This window comes from Falco peregrinus, chromosome 5, assembly GCF_023634155.1.
Source record: "Falco peregrinus isolate bFalPer1 chromosome 5, bFalPer1.pri, whole genome shotgun sequence".
NCBI classification, from domain to species: domain Eukaryota; kingdom Metazoa; phylum Chordata; class Aves; order Falconiformes; family Falconidae; genus Falco; species Falco peregrinus.
Genome location: NC_073725.1, coordinates 68483127 through 68509313, shown reverse-complemented (window position 1 = coordinate 68509313; position 26187 = coordinate 68483127). Strand labels below are relative to the sequence as shown.

At 59.7% G+C, this 26187-nt stretch overlaps 3 protein-coding genes across 4 annotated transcripts; 1 reads left to right on the top strand and 2 right to left on the bottom strand.

Moving 5' to 3' along the window:
• Window positions 1–220: 220 nt before the first annotated feature.
• Window positions 221–2523, bottom strand: GPX4 (glutathione peroxidase 4). The gene is made up of 7 exons (XM_055806742.1): window positions 2385–2523; window positions 2028–2122; window positions 1747–1891; window positions 1519–1670; window positions 1311–1335; window positions 853–912; window positions 221–503 (listed from the first exon to the last, which is right to left on the bottom strand). The coding sequence occupies exons 1-7, from the start codon at window positions 2457–2459 to the stop codon at window positions 471–473; spliced, it is 585 nt and encodes a 194-aa protein (XP_055662717.1). The 5' UTR covers window positions 2460–2523; the 3' UTR covers window positions 221–470.
• Window positions 2524–2913: 390 nt separating this feature from the next.
• On the top strand, window positions 2914–5626 carry POLR2E (RNA polymerase II, I and III subunit E). 2 transcript variants are annotated; one of them, XM_027791616.2, is made up of 7 exons: window positions 2914–3215; window positions 3324–3439; window positions 3877–3957; window positions 4171–4229; window positions 4402–4480; window positions 4908–4986; window positions 5468–5626. In XM_027791616.2, the coding sequence occupies exons 1-6, from the start codon at window positions 2984–2986 to the stop codon at window positions 4971–4973; spliced, it is 633 nt and encodes a 210-aa protein (XP_027647417.2). In that variant the 5' UTR covers window positions 2914–2983; the 3' UTR covers window positions 4974–4986; window positions 5468–5626. The 2 variants fall into 2 exon arrangements, with proteins under 2 accessions (XP_027647417.2, XP_005240860.2); XM_005240803.4 differs by having other exon boundaries at window positions 2916–3215; window positions 5311–5626.
• Window positions 5627–6066: 440 nt separating this feature from the next.
• ARHGAP45 (Rho GTPase activating protein 45) lies at window positions 6067–26026 on the bottom strand. The gene is given in 24 exon segments (XM_013301920.3): window positions 6067–8800; window positions 9123–9225; window positions 9666–9927; window positions 10210–10448; window positions 12553–12690; window positions 13067–13255; window positions 13772–13935; window positions 14504–14605; window positions 15017–15094; window positions 15513–15673; window positions 15993–16183; window positions 16440–16577; window positions 16795–16974; window positions 17181–17261; window positions 17864–17974; window positions 18495–18559; window positions 18796–18933; window positions 19320–19398; window positions 19886–19958; window positions 20365–20449; window positions 21522–21665; window positions 23300–23432; window positions 23434–23631; window positions 25797–26026. Coding segments are annotated over 24 exon segments (3504 nt in total). The 5' UTR covers window positions 25887–26026; the 3' UTR covers window positions 6067–8438.
• Window positions 26027–26187: the final 161 nt, after the last annotated feature.

The following is a 26187-nucleotide window of genomic DNA, read 5'->3' as shown; positions in this document are numbered from 1 at the left end:
CACACCTTCCCCCTCCTCTGGCTTTCCATCAGGAGCACCGGCTGACCCAGGATTTGTGTGCAATTCCCCCCTCGGCACTAATAAGGATTATCCCTGCTGGGCTCAGGAAGTTGTGTAAGGTCTTAGCTCCCCTGCAAAGCTCTGGGTTCTCACGGGGAGCAGCACAAACAAACCCAGCCCCATCCACCACTCCATTTCACACCTGGACAGAACCAACCAGTCACTTCTAACACATTTATTGCAAAGGGACACCTGGTGCTGCTCTACGCCTGTAGAAAAGGGCTGCCCAGCAGCAGCCGCCGGCCCTGAGAAGTCACCTTCCAGCGGGTGCACGCCAGATTGTCAGGTCTGCCTCACCAGCAAGCTGGCTTGAAGACAGACCGTCATTGGGGCTGGATGAGGAGGCTCCACAGGTAGCAGGAGGGCCGGTGCTGGGGCGAAGGGACAGTGCAGCGGCGACATGAGCAGATCTACAAGTAGGCAGGCAGGTCCTTTTCAATCACCTGCAAGAACAAAGGGAGCACTGTGCTATGAGAACGTCACTGCCCCAAGAACGTACCCGAAGCCCCTTCCATCCTACCCCAGAAGGAGCGCTTGGAACCATGCACCCGCCCTTCCCTGGAGCCATAGAGCACAGGAGCGACTTTTCTCCCCCAGCCAAAGGAGGAAGAGAGCCAAGACACAGCAGCGGAGCCTGCCCTGGAGCAGTGCTCAGCCCCAGCACCGCTGCATTTCTCCACAGATGCAATCTGACTAATAATTTAACTAATAATGGGATCCACAGAGAGCGGCTGGTGCGCTTCTGTGGGTCAGGCAGAGCTGTAACACCAGCCATGCTAGCGGCAGACTTACATAGGGATCCTCCATCGGACTGTACCTCTTCACCACTTGGCCCTCCCGGTTAATGAGGAACTGTGGAAGGGAAACAACACCCAGGTAAGTCCAGCTGTAACATGGGGCTCTGCAGCCCTGCGAGCAGCAGAGCAGCCCAGGGAGCTGGTTATGGTGGGGGTCTGGCTGTGGTAGACCCTGTCTGCAGAGCTGGAGCCCCTGGCGGACCTGCTCCCCACCTCAGCTGGTTACTGCCTCTCTGGGACAGGGCTCGAGATAACCAGGCTAGAGGGCCATAGGGGTCTCCAGTCACAGAGACCCAGGCAGCGCAGGAGCCCCTCAAGATGCTCTGCCCCCAACATGCAGGATAACCACACAGAGCAGAGCCTGTGCATGAGGATCCCTCCTCCCTGCAACATCTTGGGGACTCCCTGCACCCCCCAGCAGGTGCAGCCTGGGAGAAGGCAGCTGTATCCTACCTTCGTGAAGTTCCATTTTATTGCACTAGATGAAAAACAAACAAACAAAAAAAAGAAACAGAAGTGAGATTTTGGCTGGAAAAAAAAAAGCCCTTCCTCTTGCCACGGCCAAGCCGCCCACTCAGCTGGAGTGGCCCAGAGCTGACCCCCCCCCCCCCCGCCTGTCATGGGGCTGGGGCTTTTGGTGGCTCCCCCATCCCCCACTCACTTGCCCAGGGTGCCTCTTCCTTTGGGCTGCTCCTTCATCCATTTCCAGAGCGGGTGGGCATCGTCCCCATTGACGTCGATCTTGCTGTACATGTCAAACTTCACACCGTAGCCTTCGGCAAAGGCCTTAATCTGAGCGTCGTCCCCGGGTTCCTGGTGAAAGCCAGGGAGGGGGCCCCCTGAGCGGCCCCGCAGCCAAGCGGCCCCCTCACCCCGCTCCCCCACGTACCTGTTTTCCAAACTGGTTGCAGGGAAAACCCAGGATGCGTAAACCCCTCTCAGCGTATCGGGCGTGCAGGTCAACAAGCTGAGTGTAGTTTACAGCGGTTTTGCCTCATTTGGAAGCCACGTTGGTGATGATGCAGACGCAGCCCCTGGGGAGGGGGGTCAGTCGGGTGCTGCTCTCCCGGGTTACGCAATTGCGCCCATTGCGGCTCGGTGACCCGCACCGTGGCCGGCCGAGCCGTTCCCCTCCCCCCGGGCCCCGCGGCGCCCAGCCCCCCTCCCTACCGGTACTTCTCCAAGGACACGTCGGTGCCGTCGATGTCTCGGGCGTGGAAGTCATAGATGGCCTTGGCCGAGCGCCAATCCTCCGCCTGGGCACACTGCGGGGCGCCGGGAGCCGCCGTCAGCGACCCCCGCAGCCCCGACGGCCCCGGGGCGGCCCCCACCGCCCCCGGCCCCAGGGCAGCCCCCGCACCGACGGCCCCGCACTGGCGGCCCCGCGGCCTTGGTTGCCCCGGGGGAGCCCGCACCCCCGTCCGCCCCGCACACCCCGGCCCAGCGAGGCCTCAGCCCCCGCCGCCCACCCTGGCCGCCCCACGGGAGCCCGCCCCGGGCCGGGCCGCCCCACCGGGCCGCGCTCACCATGCTCCGGGCCGGGCCCTGCACCACCGCTGCCCCACAGCGCAGTGCCCGCCGCAGCGCCCGCGCCCATCCCATGGCGCCCCGCCGCCCCCAGCCCCTCAGCCAATCGGCGCCCCGGGAGCCCCGCCCTTCCCGGTGCGCAGCCAGTCAACGCGCAAGGAGGCGTGCCCGGCAGGGTGATGGATGGGAAGCTGACCAATGGAAGAGCGAGGTGGGCGGGGTGGCCGCGGCGAAGTCGCGGGGGGGCGGGCGAAACCACGGGAGCGGGGGGGGGTAGGGATGGACCGAGCGGCGGGGCCGGCCGCCGGGCGCTGCAGACCGGCTCCCTCGCGGCCGCGGCGGCCCTGCTGGCCTGTGCGCGGCTGTGGCCTGTTCGGGCTGGGGCACAGGCGGGCGGGGATCCGGCGCGGCTGCGGGAGGGGGAGGCGCTGTCCCCCGCACCGAGCGGGCGGTGGGGTCGGCCGGCAGCGTACTGCAGCTCCCAGGAGCCCCCGCGGCCGAGGCCCCCGCGGCCGCCCCGGCGCTGCCTGTGGCCGCCTGCGCAGGCCCGAGGCGGGCGGCCGGCGGGGGCCTGGGGCGGTGCGGGCCGGGCGGGCGCCATGGACGACGAGGAGGAGACGTACCGGCTGTGGAAGATCCGTAAGACCATCATGCAGCTCTGCCACGACCGGGGCTACCTGGTGACCCAGGACGAGCTGGACCAGACGCTGGAGGAGTTCAAGGCGCAGTTCGGGGACAAGCCCAGCGAGGGCCGGCCCCGGCGGACCGACCTGACGGTGCTGGTGGCGCACAACGACGATCCCACCGACCAGATGTTCGTCTTCTTCCCCGGTGAGCGGGGCCCGGCGCCGGGCCGTGGCCTGGGGGGGTGGGGGTGCTGTGGGCTGTGGGGGGCTCTGGGAGGGCCCTGGGTGACGCCGGGGCCGCCTCCTTTCCCAGAGGAGCCCAAGGTGGGAATAAAGACCATCAAGATGTACTGCCAGAGGATGCAGGAGGAGAACATCACCAGGGCGCTGATCGTGGTGCAGCAGGGCATGACCCCGTCGGCGAAGCAGGTACCCGGGGCCGTGGGGGAGGCCGCCCCTGCACCACAGGGCTGCTGTGGGCCACAGGTGCTCCATCTGTCTGTCTGTCAGTGCTGCTTGAGGTAGATAAAAGCCTAAACTTTCCTTCCCGATACTTGCTAAAGCCTGTTGTACAGGCACTTGCTTAACACCCAGGTGTGTATCGCCGGAACAGGTGCTTCTGGTTCCAGTGAACAGGTGCTTCTGGTTCCAGTGAACAGGTGGGAGCAGGAGGTGCCTGAGAGAAAAGGGAGTATTTGCCAGCAGTCAGGAACTCCGTGTGCTCTTTGCCTGCATAGCTGTAGCTGTGTGAGCGCAAGCGTAGCCATCCCACGCTTGCAGTAACGGTTTTGTTGAGGAGCAGATCTGGGCACAGGCAGGGCTGTCCCGGAGTGGCGCTGCCCTCTGACAGTCCTCTCCCTTTCCAGTCCCTGGTGGATATGGCTCCCAAATACATCCTGGAGCAGTTCCTGCAGCAAGAGCTTCTTATCAACATCACAGAACACGAGGTGAGCAGTGTCGTGTCAGGCGGTGGACTGAGGGCGGGATGCTCAGTCTTTTGTGCTGAGCTGTGGCTTGGGCAGCTCCCGAGACCTCTCAGTTGGAAGGCCGGGCTAAGTGACACAGTCCTGGGTTTCTTTCTTACAAATGCGTTGCTCTTCCCAATGCTGTGAAGAGCCAGTTGCTTTCTAATCTTAGTCTCTCTCCCTTGTTGTTTACAGTTGGTCCCAGAGCATGTTGTCATGACAAAGGAAGAAGTAACTGAGTTACTGGCCAGATAGTATCCTTTGTTTGTTCCTTCCCTTCCTGCTTGGGTGTGATGCACACTTGCTTTGGGCTGAAAATGAATACATCTGCATGTGATGGTTTATTACTTTGTTCCATGAGTTGTGCTAATGAACGGGCACCTGGGCCCATCTGCTGGAGGAGCTTCTCCTTGACTCCCTGTGCAGTAAGCTGAGGGAGAACCAGCTCCCAAGGATACAAGCTGGGGATCCTGTGGCCCGGTACTTCGGAATAAAACGTGGTCAGGTAAGAGAGAAATAGACTCAGGCAACAGTTCCCTGTGGGCAGGGCAAGAAGGGGAGCTCCTTCGCAGTATTTCAGAACTCTTGGAAACAGGAAAGATGTCTCTTTCAAATGTAAAAGCTGTTGTGGGTCAGACACAGATGCATGCACGCTGAGCAAGCTTGGCTGCCTGCTGAACCAGCTGGTAACAGGCAGCAGATGTGACGCCAGCCCCATGCTCTGTGATCTCCCCCTCCTCTCATGCTGGAGGCTGGCACTTCTGTGCTATGCAGGGAGCTCAGCGCTGGCCATCTCTGTGGCTGCCGAGTGCCACGGCTTTGCAGCCACGTCATCCGGGTCTGAGCGCCTGCCTGTGTCGGACAGAGAGCCCTACAGGGGAGACTTGCCACCAGCTTCTCTCCCTCATGAGTTCCTTCTGTTGGCCTCCTAGGTAGTGAAGATCATAAGACCGAGTGAAACTGCAGGCCGGTACATCACCTACAGGCTGGTGCAGTGATCTGGAGCGCTGGGTAAGGCAGAGCACGAAACCCTGTGGCTAGCGGAGAGCTTTGGGCGGTAGTGCCTGAGACTTAGGCTGGAGCTTTCCAGGGTTGACTTGAAGCAAACAGCCTCCAGGAAAAGGCAATCTTAGAGCTTTAAATTGTTCATGGAGGGAACTTTTAACTCCTAGGTTAGAGGACAGACCAGATCAAGGCTTACCTGGTTACGTGCCTCGGTGTCTGCCCTGCAGGATGTGCCTGTCAGTGTTCAGGCCGTTCGTGGGGCTTGGCCTTGAGAGTAGTCTGCTGAGCGAGGCGTCGGGGGATTCACATCCCGAGTTCTGTTTCTTCCAGGTGTGGAAGAGTTGTGTGACAACTGCCGATCCTCCCATCCACTGGTGATTTACAGACACTCTGAGATGTCTGCCTTTCCCTAGATGGCCAAGAAAATGCTCTTTCCTTGTTGCCTTTATGCAGTCGGGTTACTTGGCCTCATCCCTTTGTTTTCCAGCATGGACTTTGCTGTAACTCCTTAGTTGTCATTAAGGACTCAAGCCATGGAAGTAACCTGAAGCAACAGAAGCGTGCAGAGTAGAAGCGAGTGGAAAAAGACCTTTGCTTTCCTATTTTATTTTATAGGAACTTATTTTTAATAAAGATTTGTACTCTGGCTTTTCCTCACTGTTGTTGTATTTCTCAGCCTCTCGCTGTAGCAAAGCCTTCTAGACTTTGCGAGTCCCTGTGTTACGGACTCTCCATCACGGCTGAGCCAAGCGCCCACCCTGTGGAGCTCTGGCCCAGCTGTCATATGCAGTTTCAATGCTGCAGTTCAGACTTCCCTTGTTGTTTACCTTATCTGTTCTTGTTTTGAACAGGTGTTCAATGTTCTTACCTTAGCTTAACCTTGTTTTGAGACCTTGGTGCTCAGATATTGCTGTGGAGAGTTGCATATCACCCCCCAGTCATTTTCATTTTAATCTGTTCCAGGTCTCTGAGGGTGTTTAAACTTCAGTTTACTTGCTAGAAATACGTGGGAGTATTTCCTTACAGTGCTTAGCCTCCTGCGGCCATGGGTGTGTGAGTCTGGAAGGATCTGATCTCTGGGACAAATGGGTTTGAACACACTGATTTTATTTATTTTTTTCGGAAGCATGTCAATCTGAACGCAGCAAAACATGTCACGCAGCTTCATACAGCAGTACAGGCATGTCATAACAAACACGCTTGACTTTTCCCATGCTGAATTAATATACCAAGAGAAGGGTGGCTGTTACCATGTGAAGCTCAAGCATCGCTTTTGTCCCTTCCCTCACTCACATTCAACCACCATCCATCCTCGCAAACACACACGGTACCGCCCATAGCAGTGCTGGTAGCAAGAGGGGGCAGCCGACCTCCTTACTCTTGCTACCATGGAAATGACCTGCTGGAAAAATGTCTCGCAGATATCTCCAGCTCTTCTTTGGCTCAGTTATAAACCATTCAGCTGTAAATTAACTTTGGCTTTGTGTACCTTTGACCTACTATGCTGAGCTGTGTTTCCGATTAGTCTTTGAGAGCTCTGGCAACTGTAAAGGTAGAACCATGGAATCATTCAGGTTGGAAAAGACCTTCAAGTTCACCAAGTCCAGCCCTTAACCCAGGCTCTCCCCTCTGCTGGAGACCAACCTTCTACGGGGCCAAACGTCTGGCTGGTCACCCAGGAGTGAGGTGCGCAGTGCCCCCAGCACTGCTCTTCAGCCAGAACATCGCTGCTGCTTCGCTCACTGGGCTTCCTCGGCCCGAGGTCCGGCTCTGCCTTCCCCCTCGCTGTCTCTTCACACCCGGAGCAGGGAGGTCTGGGCGCGTGAGCAGAGCGAGGGACGGTCTGGAGCCCAGCATCTCATGATGATCTTCATCATGAAGGGTTTGGCTAATTATTAGAAAACAGCTTTGGATTTGTGCAATTTCTTAGGAGATGTGGGCTGGGAGTTGCTGGTGTGCCAGGTGCCCTTGGGTGTCTGTCCCAAGCTCTTGGTCTTCGCTCGCCACGTGCCCTCCGGGGCTGATGCTCTAATGGCAGAGGCAGGAGCGCAGCCCAGGTACAAAACAAACAGGGTAATAGAAGGAAACAGCTTTCAGCTCTTTGTAAGCTAGAATATCTACTTGTTTCTCTAAGCTTCAGTGCAGAAAAGTCTCATAGCTTTAAAGAGAAAAAAAAAAAAACTTTGGCTGGTCTTGTTTAACCCTTTTAAGTTCCTTTGCCAGCAGAGGTAGTGGATTCATGTTGAAAGGTCATCAATTTACAAGAAAACCCACCAAAACCAAACCAAAAACAACTAAAAAAAGAAGCCTCTTACACTGGCAGGGGCTGTGACTCGATTCAGGCCATGGTGGTCCTGAGCAGGAGGCATCGCCCCTGGATGACCTGCTCTCTGCCCAGCTCCATCTCAAGACCCACTGGAAGAGCAGACATGTAGTCCTGGACTGGCAGCTTAGACTTTTTTTTTTTTTTTTTTTTTTAAGGTCAAACATCTGTCAAAAAAACCCCAACCCTGAGAGATCAGGCAATGCTCCGGACCCTGCAGCCAGGAAATCCCGTCCCCTGAGCTTGCTCACAGCCTGTGGGTTGCCTTTTGTGCAGCTCCTGCCGAGTAGAAAAATGACCATAAATATGAGCAGCAACGCAAACCTCGTCAGCCGAGCCGGCAAAGGCACGTGGCCACTTGAGTCCTGTGTTGGCTGGAGGTGCTGAGGCAGTAGGTTCATTGCTGGCCTTTGGCTGCCTGGTACAGACAGTTAGAAGTGATGGGTGTACCTTGCAGGGGCTGGCAGATGGTGCAGCCACAGCCCTGGAGCCAAGGCTGGCTCTGTGAGAGATGGTGCGGTGGCTTTTACTGGGCTGCACCGAACCTGGTGCCCCTCCGGCTGTGTCCCCTGCCCGGGGTGCTGCCCCCCAGGTGGCAGAGCCAGGTGTCCCTGTGTCCGTGTGGTGCCCGTGCCCGGCCACGTCCCCTTCCCCTGCCAGCCACGGGGCAACTCTCCCTGCGTCACCTCCCGGCTGCAGCCAGCGAGGATGATCCGATCCTTTGACTCATCTTGTCTCCATTTCTGCAGTAGAGGCGCGGGATTAAGGAGCGCAGCAAGAATTAAGCCCATGACCTGGCACAGGCACAGCAAAGCCCTGGGTTCCTGCCCAGCCCCAAACAAGTATTCCTCTGCCCTGCTCCAGGAGGTGGGTTCCGTCGGCAGTCGCAGCAGACCGACCCGATTCTCCCCGTCGGGAGCTGGAGGGCTCAGGGGTTTCATGTGAAAGCTCCAGCCACGAACCAGCCAGGACCTGCCTGCAGCTGACACACCAAAGCCCCCTGAGCTGCCTGTGGCTCCGCACCCTCCCTCCCCACCCCTCAGCACTGCAGCGTCCCACATCGCTACGCCTGGGGAGTTCCTGGGCTTTGTCCCTTTGTCCCATCCCAGGGTCCACGGGATTTCTATTCTGTGGCTCAGATAAACCAGGGCTGCTGCTGGTGGCCACTGTGGCACCTGGCTGCATTGTTGGACTGGTTTGTGTTGTAGTCCGTGTCAGCAGCGGCGAGGCGGCTCTCGGGGTATTCCTCTGCATCGCTTTGCTCTTCTCCCGGGGGGCTGCAGCAGCGGGGAGCAGTGCCCTCCGCATCCGACTGGCCCATGCTGCAGCTCCGGCTCCGCTGTCCCTCGCTCCCTTCATCACAGAACTGAGCTTCGTCTGTGCTGGTCTCGCTGCCCTGCTTCGTTAGCTGGGTTCGGGGGGTCCCGTCCGCAGCGGCCAGCAGCTCCCCACTGTCCTCCAGCTCGGAGTCAGAGTCAACAGAGCGGTCACCAGACTCTGTGGGACAGAGATCACCACCACGGCATCAGCAGGAGCTTTGCTCAGCAAACTTGGGGTCTTCAGGACAGGGGAAGGGCTTTGTGTCCACCAGGGACATGCAAATGCGGGGTCTTCAGGACAGGGGAAGGGCTTTGCGCCCACCAGGGACATGCAAATGCGGGGTCTTCAGGACAGGGGAAGGGCTTTGCGCCCACCAGGGACATGTAAATGTGGGGTCTTCAGGACAGGGGAAGGGCTTTGTGCCCACCAGGGACGTGTCTTGCACCTCCCGAGGGATCGGTGCCCACTGTGGAGGAGCTGCTGGGTGCCTTTCACTTACCTGTGAATGAGTCAGCGCCGTACCGCAAATTCCCCTTCTCCAAAGGCAGCTCTAGATAGGGGAGGCTGCCGGGCAGAGCGGTGGGCTGGGAGCCTGCCTTGCCCTGGAAGGAAGGGGTACAGCGGTGAGGGCATGGAGGGGAAGAAAACGTTCTCATTCACCGAGATGTGCTTCCAGAAAACGTTCACTGGCAAAATGCCATTTTTTTATCCCTGTGTAAAAGCGCATAGGCTCCATTCTCCCACACACCCCCCGCCTGTCTCACCTACTGAGACAGGACTTTTGGGGCAGCAAATTGCTTGCAGGTGGAGTGGGATGCCCGCGGGGATGTGACGAAGCAAGGCAAGTTTTGTAAGAGAAAGGCAACGGTGTTGGCTGGACCCTGGCACGTCAGGGATGGGGAACATCACCGGTGCCAGCCACAGGGCAGAGCATGAGGCTGGGACCCTGCTCAGGAGAGGGGTGCGGGGGGCGGGGGGTGTTAGGGCTGCGGGCCAGCTCCACATCCCCTAAAGGTGCTCCCTTTTCCCCAGGGACTCCTACCAGGTCGGAGCAGCTGGCTGCCTCCTCCTTGGTATCTGGGACGTATTTGCTGGGGTCGGCCAGCACCATGGGCTCCTTGTTCTCAAAGATGGTCGAATAGAAGATTATGAGCGCCTCAATGATGCGAGCTTGGTGGGGATAATCCACCAGTGAGGACAAGGAAATAGTGGCATCTGTGGGCCTCGGGCGCATCAGTGTTGGCCCAAAGACGATGCCCAGGTTGCTCGAGGTCATCTTGTTGTCCTGTTCCACTTCCACAATCCTGAGGAGGAGGAGGAGGAACTTGTGAGAGCAAGCAGGGAGAAGGGATGGGTGGACGGGCAGGGCTCACCCTGGTGCATCCAGGCTGGAGGAGATGCTGGGCTGGCAGCACAGAGTCCTCTCTTGTGGCACACGCGAGCTCTGTGAGTGGCACAGAAGTAGCTGCAGCCACGGATCTACCTCCCTGCTCCCAGGAAAGCTGGGCTGTCCCCACGGCAGCACTCTTGGGAAGAAAGGGAAGGTGCCCCAGCACCCACATGGGCTCTGGACCTGCCCTCCTCACCTCCTCAAGTGCTGCAGGAGGTACTGCAGCGTGGCCATGTTCTCCCAGGGAAGCTCCTTCACCAGCTCCTTCAGCTTCAGCACCAGGTTCACCACCACCTTGTCGGTGTCGGCTCCTTTGTCCACCAGCTCGGGACCCCCTTTCCCGCTCTTGCCCTTGGCCTCGCCGCCCTGTAAGCTCTCCTTGGCCAGGCCCATCAGCTCGTTGTACATACGGAAGGGCATGATGGGCTCCGGCAGCTGCAAGCGAGAACAGGGAGATGGGTGCCGGAGAGCCGTGCCAGGAGGGTCACCCCACCGCCAGACCTAGACCCTGAATGATGAATGATGTACCACTTATCTATAGGATAATGTAATTATGTTTATCTAAAAATTGGGAAACGTCCAAGGGCCCTTATTGCTAACATGCGGGATGTACTAATTGCTAAGTCCTTGGATTTGTCACCTTTAAAAAGGCTATCTGGTCCTAAGTTCCTGTTGTTTATACAACGTGGCAAAGACAAGGAATTAAATCATGGTCACTAGTTTAGTGAGATATGTAAATGAGTTCCTGGAATTGTAATGAATATGTAAACGATTTCCTGGAAAATTAATGAATATGTATGAGTTGCTTGTATAAAGAGGGGACTGAAAAGTCCCCTCGGGGTGCATGACTTTGGTGGCGCAATCCCCCATGCACCCAGTGCTGCCGAATAAAGATAACCTCCGCTCACTCGAATATTGCTAATTGATTCTTTAACTCAACCTGCCCAGCGCTGCTGAGCTGAGAAAACCAGCAAGGAAACATCCCCAACACTTGCAAATGCTGCTACCCAGGAGGTAATGTTTATTTATCCATCTCCTGAAGAGCATCAATCCAGCCTTGTTTGCCCTCCTCAATTAGTACCTGGGAGGTCCAAGCAAAAAGCAGCGTTTGCTCCACCCGTGGGTGCTCTCTGCTGGGTCAAGGTTAAGGGATTCTTTTTTTCCCCCCTAGAAAAGCCCTGGCCCGGGGTGGGCACGGCAGCGGGAGGAGGACAGGGATGGATTGTGGGCTGGGGGAGGTAGGATGTCACCGGCACAGCCTGCAGCAAAGGTGGGGCTGGCTTAGGCGGAAACTCCTGCTTTGAGGTTTGTATAAAGCAGCCAGAGCAGCACTTTAACTAATTGGTGGTTTTGCAGGGCTGGGGATGTTTTCAGAATGGCTTAAACATGGGTTTGGGGACCAGCTGCCTCGAACAGCGGAGCAGTTCCCTCCACTCCAGCAGTTTACAGAGGGACTTTAAACCCATTTCTCTGCAGTGAGAGGTTGGATCGTGGCTCAGGACTGATTTCTTCCTCTCTTTCCCACTCAGCTTTTCTTCTCTGGAAAAACTACGGGGGCAATTCATAGCCCTTCTCAAGTGCAGGGGACCCAGGGACAAGCCTCCTTGCTGGAGCTGGGCCTGATTCCCAAGTTAACACGCAGGAGCCCTTCTGTGGAGCTACACTGGCCCTCAGAGAGAAGCAGCACTAAAGAGTTAAGTGGTAAGGCTGCAGGGTGCAGGAGAAGCTGCTTGTCTCCTTCTGCCTTGTGGTGGCTGTTGGAGGATGTGGGTGACACTGTTTGCACTGCCAGTTTGGGTACCAGCGCCGGGAGCAGAGGGTGCCTGGGGCAGAGCTGCTGCGGGTGGCAGGGCACGGCACGGGGCTGAGCCCACCGCAGGGTGACCCTGAGCCCACTGCAGGGTGACCTGAGGGGCACGGCATGAGGCTGAGCCCACCGCAGATTGACCCTGAGCCCACCACAGCATGACCCCAGGGGCATGGCATGGGGCTGAGCCCCCCGCAGGGTGACCCTGAGCCCACCACAGGGTGACCCCAGGAGCATGGCACAGGGCTGAGCCCCCCGCAGGGTGACCCCAGGGGCACAGCCCTGCTCGGGTTGACGTGAGCTCAGCCCTGGCTCTGTTGTGCAGAGAGACCTTTGCTGGGTCCCTTCCCTTGTTATGTCCCTGGTTCCCCAGTTGGGACGTGGTGTTTTGTGGGTGGCCATGGCCATGCCGCTGCCACCGTGGCGGGGGAGCCGGGCGAAGCGCCGGTGGGAGAGTTGTATGAAGGTCACCCAGAGCAGAAACCCGGCAGCTCGGAGGCAGCGCAGCATGCCTGCTCGTCCCCACTCGTGCATATGCTCCCATCTCCACCGCTGACCCCCGCCCAGCCGGGAGGGACCCCTCTCACCACCCACAGCCACACGGTTATGAAGCCCAGTTTGTGCAGATTTCCTCCTGCCAGAGACGGCTCAGGAAAGGCAAGTTTGGGGTTTTTGGGATGCTAGATCCTCTGGCCACCTCCCCGCCAGCAGGAGGTATCAGCAGCACCGTACCTGTCTCAGGTAGAGCTTCAAGACGTTGCTGATATCATGAGGGGAGGCCTGGGACAGCTCCACCAGCTCTTTCCCATTCTCAAATGCCTGGCAAAGCTTCTCCACACGGGTCTTGACACCATTAACTCGGTAGATGCCCTGTAAAAGCAAGAAAAGCAGAGTTGAAATGAGGAGGAATGTTTGTCTTTGTGTTTGCAGGAGATAGTGAGCTTCTAGCTCCCGTCCTCTCCTTTTGGGGTTGGAAGTGCCCCTCAGGCATCGTTTTGGAACATTCCCTTCCAGCTCATGCATCACTGTCATTCCTCCTTCATTGGGAAGAAAAAGGAGAGAGTTTCCAAGGTCAGAGTTTGAGATATCGGGGGCAATTTTATCCACTGGGACTTTCCAGGGCTTCCTGCCCTCCCAGTCATCTGGCAAACGGGTCCGTCAGTGATCATGGCAAGGCAGGAGATGGACCCAGGAGAAGGGAGCTGAGCCAGCCCAGCTGAAGAAGAGGGAAGAGAGAGTGCGTCACCTTGGTTTTCAGTGCCCGCTTCTCAATCTCGGAAATGCACTTCTTGATGATGAAGGGGATGCCGTCGGCACTACTCTGAGAAGCCTTTGTGAAGTCTTGCCCAAAAAGCTGCAGCTTCCCTTGGAGTTTCTTGTGGCCGCACTGGATGGCCAAGGTTTCCAGGCACTTCTTGTGGCAGGCCAGGTAGCACTGGAAAACACAGGGGGATGCGTGGGGATGAGAGACAGCACCGTGGGGCAGGGGGAAGGGCAGCTGCTAGGAGCCACCAGGCATCACTTGGAGATAGAGGAGCTCCTTGAGCTTGGTGGCAGCCAGGAAAAATGCCCTGGAGACACTGCAGGACCAATGCAAAGCGCGTGGACCCCTCCCCAGGGAGGAACGTCTTCCTACACACAGGTTAGAGCTGGGCTAAGGTAGTCCTGCCCCAAACTCCTTGCTGGCACCTCTGCTTCCACAGCCAGCTGGCAACTCCTGGCTGTGGTTGCATCCATGGTTTTGACAACGTGTGTGTCAGAGCTCCTAGCTGCATTTCTACAGTGAATCCTTGATGCCGGAGTGCAAAGCTGCGCTGCAGCACGCTGCTCTCATCCGGGACACAGCGAATCACGGCACCGTGCACAGGCAGCGGTGAGCTCACCCCCTCCATGGGACATATCGTCCATCTGCTCCATGCACCAAGCTCTCTTCCCCCTCTCCCAGCTTTACCTCCTCGCATTCTGCTCCCTGGAAATAAACGTAGCTGTTGCACTCCCGACACTTGGAAGGGGTACGGAGCTTCCTCAGCCGATGAGTCTGGGCAGCCTTGGACAAGCCAATGTTTCGGAAGGGCCCTGTTGGAGCCGTCATCTCTGGGGTGATGCCATTGATGCCTGTGAGCAGAACAAAAATAAATGCATCTGCGTCCTGGCTCCTGAGGAGGCAAGGTTAAGCAAAGCTTGAGCAGAAGGGTCGCTGTCACAGAGGAGACCACCAGCTGGATGCACCAGTTCTTCCACCTGAATATCAGGAAGAACTTCTTTCCTTTGAGGGTGCCAGGCTGCCCAGAGAGGCTGTGGTGTCTCCTCTGGAGATGTTCAAACCCTGCCTGGCTGTTCAGCCTGCTCTGGGAGAGCTGCTGGAGGGGGGGCTGGACCGGGTGGTCTCCAGAGGTCCCTTCACACCCCAACTGGTCTGTCATCCTGTGGTTTAGTGGTGCCACAGCTAACTGGTACGCCGAGGCATACAGCCCTAGCTCATCTGCTCCCACTGGCTTGAGCAGAGCTCATCCCCTGGCAAAGGCGACGCTGTGGGCTCCTCCAGGGGTCACTGCCAGGCATCCTCCCGGCAGTTGTCCACTTCACCTCCAGAGCTACTGAATTTGGGGAAAGCCAACCCGCAGTGAGCTTTGGGTGTTGTGTGGGCGCACGGCATGTTGTCATCTGCCACGTGGTCACCTACTCTGCTCAAAGGGGGTGGTGTTCTCGTCCTTCTCCCCCAGCTCTTCGCTGGAGGACATGGTGCCGTTGGACGACAGCCGCTGGAGTTTATGGCTGAATTCACCTGCCAGAAGAAAACCCACAAGCCAGTGAGGCTACTGCCAGCGTTGCTTCTCTTCTGAGCACGCTCTGATGCATGCGGCCGAATCCCCCAGCAAGCAGCCGTGTGCCTGGCACTGCCGGCAGAGCTGCCTCTGGAGAAAACGGGAAACGGGGAGCTGCCCTGCAAGGGAGCGGGCTGCAGCCAGCATAGTGCAAAGGTCCAGTGGTTCCTCCTCCTGTCCTGCCCTGTCTTGTCCCATCATCCCATCCCATCCCGTCCCATCCCGTCCCGCTGAAGATGGGGATTGGAGCAGTTATTTACACCACGATGTTATTACGCGGCAGATAACTGCCTAACTCTGATGCTCCAGGTTTCGGCTGAGCATCCGAGAAGGGGAAGGACTGCCCACCCTGGGCTGTTTTCGGTAACTACCTGTGTTGGAATCCAGGCTGCTGTCAGCTTCAGTGATGGAGGTTGGCCAGGATTTATGGACCTGGTGTCCCCTACCACCTGCAGAGGAAAACACACAGCCTGTTTGAGATTGTTTTCTGTGTTCAGGAGAGAAACACGGCAGAACAGCCTGGACTCCGGGAGACACTGAAATTACTGAAGGAAGCTGCTCGGTTTCTTGTTGACAGGCTGCTGGAGGGGCTGGGGCGGTTGTGATACCTTCAGTAACACACCCAGGAAGAGAAAGAAAGATGGGAAGATGGAGAATGGTCTGTTTGGTAGCACTGGGCAGCAAATAAACCCCATAGAACTGATATTGCATCTTTCAGGAAATTCAGCCTGCAAGGCTTCCAGCCTGTCCTCCTGCTGCAAGGAGAAGCCCCCCTCAGTACCCGTGGAGGTCGGGGTCTGATCCTGACCGTGGGAAGGATGCAGCCTGCTGCAAGCGGTGCTGTGGGGGTGGGTGCTCCAGGCTCACCTCTCCGCTCAGCCGCCGGGGCCCCACTTTGCTGCTCCTTGGCTCCTGCACCTCCTTCCGAGGGGGTCCCGTCCTTGGGCAGCCCGGCCCCATCAGAGCCGGTGTTTGTTGAGAAATCATTGGCATTGAAGCTGCCTTTCCGCGCCCGAGTGAAGGGGGACCTGGTGGGCGACGAGGAGGAGAAAAGGTCGTGTCTGAGTGGGTGGGAAGGATGGACACCTGAAAACCTTATTCATGGCTGCTGTCCTGCCGTCGGTTTTACCGTCCTCGCTTAAATACTAGCTACCCTGTCTCATCCATCGGAGGTTGTGAAGGGAATTCCCAGCTGGTCCAGCCCCAGTATTCCCAGCAGGAGCCGCCCACAGGCATGCTGAAAGCATGCTGGCTGTGCAGCAGAGGTAGTGCCAGCCCAGGGGAAGGCTGCCAGTGACAGAGAGGATGAATGTAAACCGGGAATGATTTCCCCTTCTCCTTTCCTACCAGGTGTTGTGTGACACGTAGGGCTCGAAGTCGTACTGGGTGTCAGGTTCGTCTCCTCGCTGCAGCTGCTTGACGTGAGAGGCGTATTGCTGCCCGGGGTCGTAGAGCTTGCTGCTCTCACACAGCGTCTGGAAGTTGACGGGCAGCGGAGCTGTTTGCATGTGCATGATCTGATAGAAGGAGATTGTAGCCTAAAAAGAATGTAGAAGGAAATCAGACGTGAGCTTTGTGAGCTGAGGTGCAAGGAAGAGAGAGACAAAGAGCTCCAGGTTAGATGAGAAGTCAGGAGCACAGAGCGGTGCTTGGTCTGCAGCCTTCAGCATTGGCTTTGCAGAGCCCAAGGGAGTGAGGAGAGCTCTGCACCACCTGGATATCACCTGAACCCCTCCTGGGCAGGATACAGCCATCCCCGCACCTGGGGGGCCATCCCAAGCAAGCCCCACTCACCATCTTGATGACCTGGTCACTCTGTTTGATCACTTCGTGGATCTGCCGCAGGGAGTTCACCTTGGTATCCTCCAACTCCTGCTTCTGGGTATTCGCGTCCGCAATGCAGGTCCGATACGTGGCCATCGCCTCTTCTGCCTGAGAGGTGGGAGAGGAAGGGATGGAAGCGGTTCATGGGTAAGGAGGACAAGGGGAACTGCTCTTTGCGCTTGGACCCCATGCCTCTAGGCATTTCCGTGCTGTGTCCGAGGATCTGCGGGGAGCTCAGGGCTGCTCCTGTGCTAGGACAGCGAGGAGGGAGAAGGTTCTTGCCAGGCAGATGCTCAGCCCCAGCCCAGAGCCGTCATGTTCCTACCTTGTTCTTGGCTTCCTCTTCTAGCCGCCTCTTCTTGTCTAGGGTTTTGGTGGTGATGCTGCTGGTGGTGTTCTGCTGCTCTTCTTCCGCTTTCACCGCCATGTACTTGGCCTTGTCGTGCTCCTCGCTGCGCTGCATGTAGATCTGCTTGGCCTTGCGCAGGTTCACCTCTGCCTCTTGCTGCCAGCGAAGACAGTGACCCAAGGTGAGGACGGAGCTCTGCCAGGGGATGGTTACCTCCTGCAAGCTCCCAGGGCCCCCACGCTTCTCCAGCACCCCCCAGCACACCAGAAGCACCCAAGGACAAAGCATCTACCACCACCGGGGAGGGGCAAGGGGTCCAGCACCCTCAAAAGATCCACCATGCCAGGGGGGCTGTTACTCACCAGTTTCCTCTGTGCCCGGTGCCACTGCTCCTTGATCTCCTTCCTCCGTTTCTCATGTTCAAGGCGTCTCACCGTTAGCGGCTGAATCGGGAGGGAGAAACAACCCCCATGGTGGTCTGAGCTAAATGCTCATCGCTCTTCCCTTTGCAAAAGGCTTTGCAAGGAGAAGTTCCCTGTGGCCGTTGTTACCATTCCCCAGCACATCTGGGCTCGGTTAATGGGAGGGCTCGTGCCATGGACACAAATCTGCAGCCTGGGCTGTGCTGCCAGACGCAGTTTCCCTCCAGCCCGAGCTAAGCAAGATCCACCCTCTGGCAGGACACCAGATCCCTGGGAGATGGTGCAGCTTGGTGGTGGTGGAGGTGGGGAAGTGGCAATGCAGAGAGGCCTCAGATGAGGTGGGGATCAGTAAGGGTGTGCTCTTCGATTTTCCAGACTTGGGGGGCTTCTCCTAGACCCTGTATCTAACCCCTCAAAGGACCCAGCAGCTGGCTGAGAGCTTGGGCTCCTTGATCCGCCGAGGCCGGAGCAAAGCCAGGGAATGCCGAGCCCAAGCTGTGGCTGAGCCGAACAGCAGCAGGATTCCAAATTCTGGAAGAGCTGCCTGTGGCAGAAGGACTAAGGAGACCACCAGCCACCCTCGCTGCCCAGCCACCGGGGAGAGACGGCCTTTGTGCTCTCACCTGGAGGAATGTTTGGTGCTGCAGGGTGATGGCAGCCTGCAGAACCGACGTCCCGTGCTCCATATCCTGCTCCAGGGCCAGCAGGTAGATGGACAGGAAAGGCATGTTGGTCTGAGGAACAAGAAAATGCAGCATCCTGAGCCTCAGCACCGCAGCGTGAACCAAAGGAGACGCATCCTGCAGCACAGCGTTCAGGGAAGAAGAGCCAGAGGCTCGGCTTGGCTTCCTGCTGCTGGTGCAAGCCCTGTCCTGGGCAAGACAGCGCAGTCACGGGCTGCCCAGGGGCTGCTTGGAGGAGGCTGGAAGGGCTCTGTGGTGTCACCTGCCCAGTACCTGGGCTGGAGAGCCAGGGGTTGGGGCACATCTGGCGTGGGAGCCTGCCCGGGCTCTCCCTGCTGGAATACCTGGCAGGTCCAGGGCAGAAGCATTGGCCACTGATGGAGGAGCTTTTGCAGGGTCTCGGCATTATCCCTTGCTCTGGTTTGGACCCATGAATTTGGCCAAGCAGAGAGCTTTGGAGAGCTGCACGCTTGTTCTCCTGGGCCGTGCAAAGCGAGCTCTCCAGGGCTGCTTGCTCCTGACACAGCCCACCAGCCTGGATGCTGGTGGCTTTAGGGACATGTGGACTTACCTCCTGACTGATGGTTTGCTTGCAGCTGTTTGCCATCTTCTGAAGCCCTTTGGCAAACTCCATCTCTGGAAGAAAAAGGTGGGAAGGGAAAAAGACGTATGAGACGCCGGGATTTCCCTGCTGATTGGGTTCCTTTTGAAAAATAAATCAGGAACTTCAGTCCTGAAGTTCACCACTGCCCTTGCAGGGTCTGACTCCCTCCATCTCTCTTATCATAGAGGACTTCGATGTGGTCTGACGCTGCCGTGAGGGGTTCAGCCCCACTCTGGAGAGGACCCACCCACCGTGCTCCCCGTCTCACCCAGCGTGGTCCTTTTCTCCAGGTATCCGATGAGGTCCTTCATGTACTTGGAGATGTTTTTGGCATACTGGAGGGCAGCATCTACCCCTCCCTCACAGCGCTGCAGCATCACATCCACCTCCTCGGCCGGAGGACGGCCTTTGATGGGATGCAGGGGAAGATGGGGAGAGAAAGAGGAGAGAGATGCTGAATGTGCTCCTACTGTTGTGCTCACTGACCTGCTCCCTCCATGTGCCTTTTTGTTCCCAGGAGCACTGGGACAGCTGGGAAAACCCCAGGACAGCCCGGCTCACCCCTGCAAGCTCCCCGAGCTTTCAGTGCCAACCTCCCCGTATCTGTGCCAGCACCGCGCTGTGCTGGTGTCCCCGCTGCCAGCAGCAGCTCTGCTGCCTTTTCTCAGCCAAGAAGCCATGTGCAGCTCAGGACCATGGCAGCGGTGGGGAAGATGCTGGTTCCTGTCAGCCCATCTGCTCAGGCAGGTACCCTACCACCCCAAACCCTGCACCCAGAGTCTGTGGGCTTACCTGTGTCATAGCTTTCCATGCCCGAAGGCATGGCATCCCCTCCAGGCCCGGGGATGCCCCCATAGAGGCTCTCCATACTCTGTGGGAATTGGGAAAGAAAAGGGACCGATCAGACAAAAGGGGAGTAGTCGGAGGGGCTGGTGGATGGAGGGGAGACAGAAACCCGGAGCTGCTGGAGCCTTTCTGCTGTTGCTGGAAGTCTGCTGTGCCTGTGGCCGGGAGCTAAGGGGAATGTCGCTGGAGAAATAATTTGCTCTGTGCACACACCAGACCAGGGCAGAGTGAAGGAGAGCGACCAGAGCCCTCTTTAACGCCTCTTGACAGAGCTGCTCCATCCCTTCCCGATCCACCTTGCCCTTTGGATCAAGCTGCCAGGTGGCTTTTCCCCTCCTTGGGATGGTGGTGAGGGCAGGAGCAAGCAGGCAAAGCCTACACCCAGCTCCACCAGGCTTGGAGGTGAGCTGGGGATCCCACGTCTGGGGCTGGGGGCTCAGCCCCTTCCTGGGCCGGGTCTGAGCGCCCCGACACATCCCGAGACCCCCACGATGGGAGCGGGCATCACTCACCTGGTTCTGGTCACTGGGTGGGATGGAGAGGATGGTGCTGCTGTCCACCTCCCCCATGAGGAACTCCGACACGCTGTGACAAGAGGAACACGGCTGGGCTCAGCAGAGGGAGGATGGGCAGTGACAAGCAGGGCTGTCACCTGGCAGAACCCGACCCGCATCCAAGGGACCGGGTGAGGCTGGGGTATCAGAGCCGCAGTTCTGCTCTCAGCGGGGATCAGCTCAGCTCCCCGTGCCCTTGGCAGCCCAGGTGGAGGAGCAGAGCCCAGCACCGTAGAGGGCGATGAGCCTGTGGGCTCAAGCAGGCTTTGGGGGTCCCTCCAGGAGGAGTGAACCTGCCCTCCCCGTGGGGTCTCTCTGGTCCTCAAACCACTCCCCCAAACCAATGGTCACTGGGGCTGTGTGTGTGGGGAGGGGATGGGGCGAGGGGTGGAGGTGATGGGATCCATCTAGGTGACAGCTGGCCAAGAGTCCCTTACGTGCTGCTGAAGGACACCGCGATGGTCTCCACGGCCTTCTCAAACTCCCGCTTGTCCGTCTCATTGTTGGATTCGTAGTGGAAACCTGGAAACGAGGAGATGCAGAAGCCCTGTCACTGCGAGCGCATCCCTGTCTCAGGCAGCAGCAGGACCTGCCAGGTCAGCCCTGCTGGGGGGCTGGGGCTGGGCCAAGCCTGAGGGAGCAGTGGGGAGGAGACGATCATCCCTATGGATGATGGACTTTCTCCAGTGCAGCGCAGTGCCGCTGACCCCGCGTTGCTCCCAGGACTGACTCCCTGCCAGCATCCCTTGGCTCACGGTTCTGTTTACTCCCGTTACCCAGGGCTGCTGGAAAAGCGCTGCTGTCTGTGGACCTGTCCCACTGCCTGCTGGCACCCCCAGAGCCCCCTGCTTCGAGGCGGGATGGCTTCCTCCAGGAAGGCTCTCGCCCATGGCTGAAAGAGGAACCATCAGCGGCAGTGGGAGCTGTGGCAGACGGCACTTGGCAGACACCCAAGCCAAGGGACGCTCGTGATGCCTTTGCCGGCAGACAAGGCTTCTGGGCAGACCCTGGTGCCTTTCAGGTCAGCTTCTGTGGGGTGCTGAGCCCCCCCACCCCGACAAGGTGGGCGCTCCCACCCCTTTGCCCGGGCACGTGGACAGCCTGAACTGACTCCATCCCAGCCCCACGTGGGGCCAGCCCCACACCAGCCCTCCTGCCACCCACCCCGAGGTTTCCTGTCCCCGCGCGGTTGCTGGTTGCTGTTCGGTGTCCAGGAAGCAGCGCAGTGACGCAGAATGTTGTGCTCTGCCTGCGGTTAGCGCGGCTGTCCCCCTCCCTGCTGCTGCTGCTGCTGTGGGCAGGAGGCAGTGCCCTGGCAAGGATCTGGGTGCCACAGACCCCGCTCTTATAAACACGAGGTGCTGCCAGGAGCAGGATCTGATTATTTAAGTGTTTTTCCTGCAGCTGTGCTTGGAAACCCGCAGGCAGGGATCTGGGCTCTGTCATTTCTGATACTACATCATCCTTAAAATTAAAACACAGCAAGCAGGATGCTTTCGCCCTCCCTGCCTCTCCCCCTGGGCTCCCCGGGCCCTGCACACCCTGGCACGGGGCAGGAGGGGAGGGGGCAGAGCTCCCAGCCCCATCGTCTCACCCTTGACTTTGGAGATGAGGGTCCCAGCGGCTGTCAGGGTCTCTAGGGTGTTGAGCAGCGGGTACTTGTTGATGACCTGGCGCAGGATGCGCAGGGTTTCACCCAGGCACTCGTGGGCCAGTGGCCGCTGGGGCTCCTTGGGGTCTGCAAGAGAAGGGGGGGGGGGATGGGGGATGAAACCGTGCCCTGTGTTCCCGTCCCCAAAGCCTCCCATCCATCCCCTGCCAGCTACATCCCAGCCAGGGTCCCACCAGGCTCCCAGACAATGCAGCCCATCCCCTTGGCTTTGGGGCTTCCCAGGACTGGCATGGCCACCTCCCACTTGTCCGGTATGTCCCCAGCCAGTGTGTCCCCTGCCCGGCGCAGCGGCAGGCCTGGGGCAGCCTGACCTTTTAGGCATTTTGTCCTTAGTAGTAATTTTTTCCCTTGAAAGCAGTTTGGGAATTTCCTCCTCATTTCCTTCCCTTCCCTCCCGCCGGACGGGCGCTCCCAGCCACTGGAGGGATGTAGCAGGTCTGTCCTGCGCTGTGCCCCATCCAGCCGGGCTCGCCGAGTCCCACAAGGTCCTTCCCAGGGAACTGTCCCCTCCGTGGGCTTGCAGCTGCCAGCCCAGGGGTCCGACCCGACTCCCCGCCAGCATGGTGCTGGGGCTGGGTGCTGACAGCCTTGTTAGGAGATGAGCACCCTCCTGTAGGGAAGCACTGGGGTGGGAGACTGGCACCCACCGCCTGGATAGGCAAACCTCGCTCCCTGTCCCAGCCCCCTGCTCAGGGTTGGGAAGGGGTTTCCTCTGTTTCCCATTTCCAGGCCCCTTCCAGAGTAGAAAGTGGGGACACCAGTGGGGCTGGGAATGAGGATGGATGGGTGCAGGGGAGACTTAGCCCCCAAAACCATGGTTGCATCCTGCAGGTCAGCCCCAACCTCTCCCTGTCTCTTTGCCAGCTTGGGGATGGCACCGTTCCGGCTGTCCCACATGGGGTCCAGCAATCACCGCAGACCCCGAGTGGGGACAGCAGCGGGACGGTTCCGGTCCAGCTCAGGGCTGTTTCCTCCCTGCCCTGTAATGCCCAAACCTTTGCAGGGACTTTGGGGGGCATCACCCTGCCAGCTGCCATCCCAAGGTCCCCCCAGCAGCACAGACCCCAGCCGCACCGTGGATCCGGCCGCTGGGACCGTGGGCAGCGGTGCCCCAGGCTGGGTGCTGCCATTTTCCATGGTGAGTGGGGATGCGTCAACATGTTTGCAAAGCCAGTGCCGAAAACACAGTGTCATGTGACCCCCCCCCAGCCCCACCTCGCCACAAGGACCACGAGATCGTCACCATCCCCTTTCCCTCCTGGGTGGGTGGCCACGAACACCCACCCATGGCCGTGCAGCCCACTCGGCCCCATGCTGGCGCATTGACCCCATCCCACTGGCTGCCCTGGTGAGGCTGGCCCGGTGGGGTTGGGGGGCCATGCCCGCACCCCCTGGGGCTCCGGGGGCTCTGGCAGGCAGCTGGCACCACTGTGCTGTAAACAGGAAAACGGGCGGATGAAAATAGCTTGCAGGCAGGAAGCCACATTATCCTGGCTCTGAGCTCCCGGCAGCCACCCACCACCTTCTTACCCGCGGCTCCCGCAGCTCAGCACGACCCCTTGGGGGTCCCAGTCCCCTCCCACCCAAGAAGAGACCCCCCACCCAAGCAGAGACCCCCCACCCGTGGGTCCGGACTGTCCCCAGGGAGGCAGGCGGTTTGGTGCTGCCTTGGCAGGAGCTGGGAGCATCCCTGCACTCACCGTCCCGCAGCACCACATCCCGCAGTTTCTCCAGGGCATCGGCAAAGCGGGCCACATCCGTCAGCAGCTGGGAGATGTCCTCTGTGTCGATGAAGGGGCCCTCCGTGCCGTCCATGGGGCTGTAGGATGTGGGGGGTCTTGTGGCCCTTGGCCATGGGCCTGGGGCCCGCCGTGGTGAGGGGGAAGCCGGCAGCGCTGGCATGGCGGCTGAGGCTGGTGGGGCGCTTGAGGGTACCGGCGGTGCTGGGGCTGGTGCTGAGCTTGGAGCTGGCAGGGGGCAGCTCCCCAGGGCCGGTGCCGGGTGCCTCCAGGCAATCCTTGCGGGAGAGGTCCTGGGGAGCAGGGATGAGTGTGAGGTCCCAGCACGCACAGCCAGTGCTGCGGGGCACGGCTGGGACCCCAGCTTGGGCAGGGAGAGAACAGCACCCCGGGACCCCCCACTCCACCAGCCTGGAGGGATGGGCTGGTGTCTGAGGGGCTGGTGCCAGGTCCTGCAGCTGTGCTGTGCCTCAGTTTCCCCAGTTAGATACCCTAGCAGAGACTGAGAGCCATCCTGCCCTGCTGCGGCATGGGGACGAGGCACAGCCCTCTCCAGTGTTTCCAGCCCTTTGGGGATTTGGGGTGGGGGCTGGTGGGCACAGCCTCAGGACCCCACAGGGTGAAGGCAGTGGCTCTACCTGCAAGGGAACAAGGGTGGGACAGCAGCTGGCAGGGTTTGGGCACTCGCCTGGCCGCATCCACCATCCCCACCATCCCCTCCACCACATCGAAGGCAGCCCTGGCATTGCCCAGCGCTCCCGGCTCCCAGTGGATTAACCACCCCCAGCCCAGGGGTTTTGCAAGGAGCATCAGCTCCAAAACCAGACCACAGGAGCACCCCACAGCCCCCCACTGACCACCCCCCACCCCCCAGCCCCTGTGGCTCTAGATTTGTCCTGGGGGTCACACAATAACCATCTGGGTGACACTGCCTTGTCCCCACCAGCACACACCATGCCAAAGCTCCCCATCTCCAGGGGTCCTGGGGACCCTGGCACAGTAGGATCTGGCCCCGCACACCCCTTCCTCTTTCTGCCTGTCCCATCTCCAGGTCGGGCACAGCCCCTGCTCGGCCAGGGATGGGGCAGGAATGGGGTCACCTCCCAGGGTCCCCTCCCAGGCCACTCTCTGGAGATGTTTACAGCTGGAGGGAGCCCCCAGTTTCTAGGGGTAACATTGCCTTGGAGGGAGGGGCTGGTACCGGCACTAATGGCGCTTTCCAGGGCCGTGTATCTAGTGGGGGCCATGCATCTAGCAAGTGTCTTTGTGGCGCGGGGGGAGGGGGCCCCGTCCTCACCCCTCCAGCAGCTCCCATCAGCAACCCCCAGGCACCCAGATATGACACGAGTGTGCTGGGTCTCAGCATCCCCAGCCAGGTGCTGCTGGAAGTCACCGTTGGTACTGGTGGGGCAGACACCGAGCTGGCTGAGAGCACGAGGCTGCCATGGGGGAGAGCGAACTGGGGCAACTCAGCACCGCTCTGCCCCCAGGGCTGGCCAGATCACTGTGGGGCAGCAAGGGGGCTGCCCAAGGCCCCCGCCCCAAAATGGCTGGGGCCAACCCAGCCCTTAAAAGCCTGTCTTTGTCCCACCCCGGGGTGCAGTGGCCCTGGACACCCCAGTGCCCCCCATCCAGCACCCATGGGTGCACCCGGCCGTACCGTCAGCCACACGGCGGGCGCGTGGGGCAGCGAGTCCAGGGAGCGTTTGGGCGAGTTGGCTTTACCCGTCCTGCGGCGCCCCGCCAGATAGGGGCTGTAGCTCTTCCTCCCAGCCGCCCGGCCGAGCATCCCTCTGTCTGCCACCCATAGGCCCTCCCCCAGGGGGTCGGGGAGAAGGGTGGGGAAGGGGATGGGTGCCCCCAGCTAAGGAGTGGCGGGTGGGCTCTCAGGCCCCATCGCCCCTGCCCCGCCGGCCATGGCTCTCCCCATGCTCTGTGGGCTGGGGCGCGGGCGCAGCGCAGGCGCAGGACGGGCAGCGCTGGGGTGCGCAGGGGGGGCCCCGGCTGCCGGCCACCCCCACAGTGAGGCGGGGGGTGCCCACAAGTACACAGAGAAATGGCAGAGCCCTGGTACCAGGGCTGCCCCCATCACAGGCATCCCCCCGCTCCTGCCCCTCTCCCCGGGGAGGTTTGGGGGTTTCTCTGCCCTCCCCAAACACTCAGCCGCAGCCACCCACGACCAGGCTTCCCTACCTCTTTGCCACAGCCCCCTTTTTGCCCCCAGCCCTCCTTGCCCTCCCGCCTCCCCAGGCAGCTGCCCCCTCCCCTTCACCTGGGGAAAAATCCTCCCCCCCAGGCCCAGCGAGCAGGGTGCTTCCTCAGCTCCCTCCTCCTCCTCGCAGACCCCCTGGCTGTACCCAGATCCCCCTCCCCACCCCACAACTCTCCCCAGCAGCTCCATGGGTGCTGCGCCCCCCACCCCACTTGGGGGGGTGGGGTGGGGATGGTGGGCACTCACCGGCAGCGTCTGTGGGACGGGGCTTCCCGCTCGGCTCTTTTTGGAGATGGAGGGGGTTTTCATCAACTCCCGCTTCTTCCGGGAGAACATGGTTCTGGGGGGGCGGCCGAGCCCCTGGCCTCGGTGGCCCCTCGCTTGGCGTGGCCGGTGTCTGGCTTCCAGCACACGAGTCACCGCGTCGGCCACATTCGCCGGGGCCAACTGTCAGGAGGGCGCGTGTGACGCCGCCTTATTTCCTCATCGGCTTCGCTGCCGAACCTGAAACAGGAAAAAGCCAAATATTCACCCAAGCCGGGGGGGAAGGGGGACCCCGGCTGCCCCCCCGGGCTCGGGCCTGTTCCCAGCCTTGCAGAGAAGATGCTGGAGCTCTTGGGGGCTGTTTGCAAGGGTG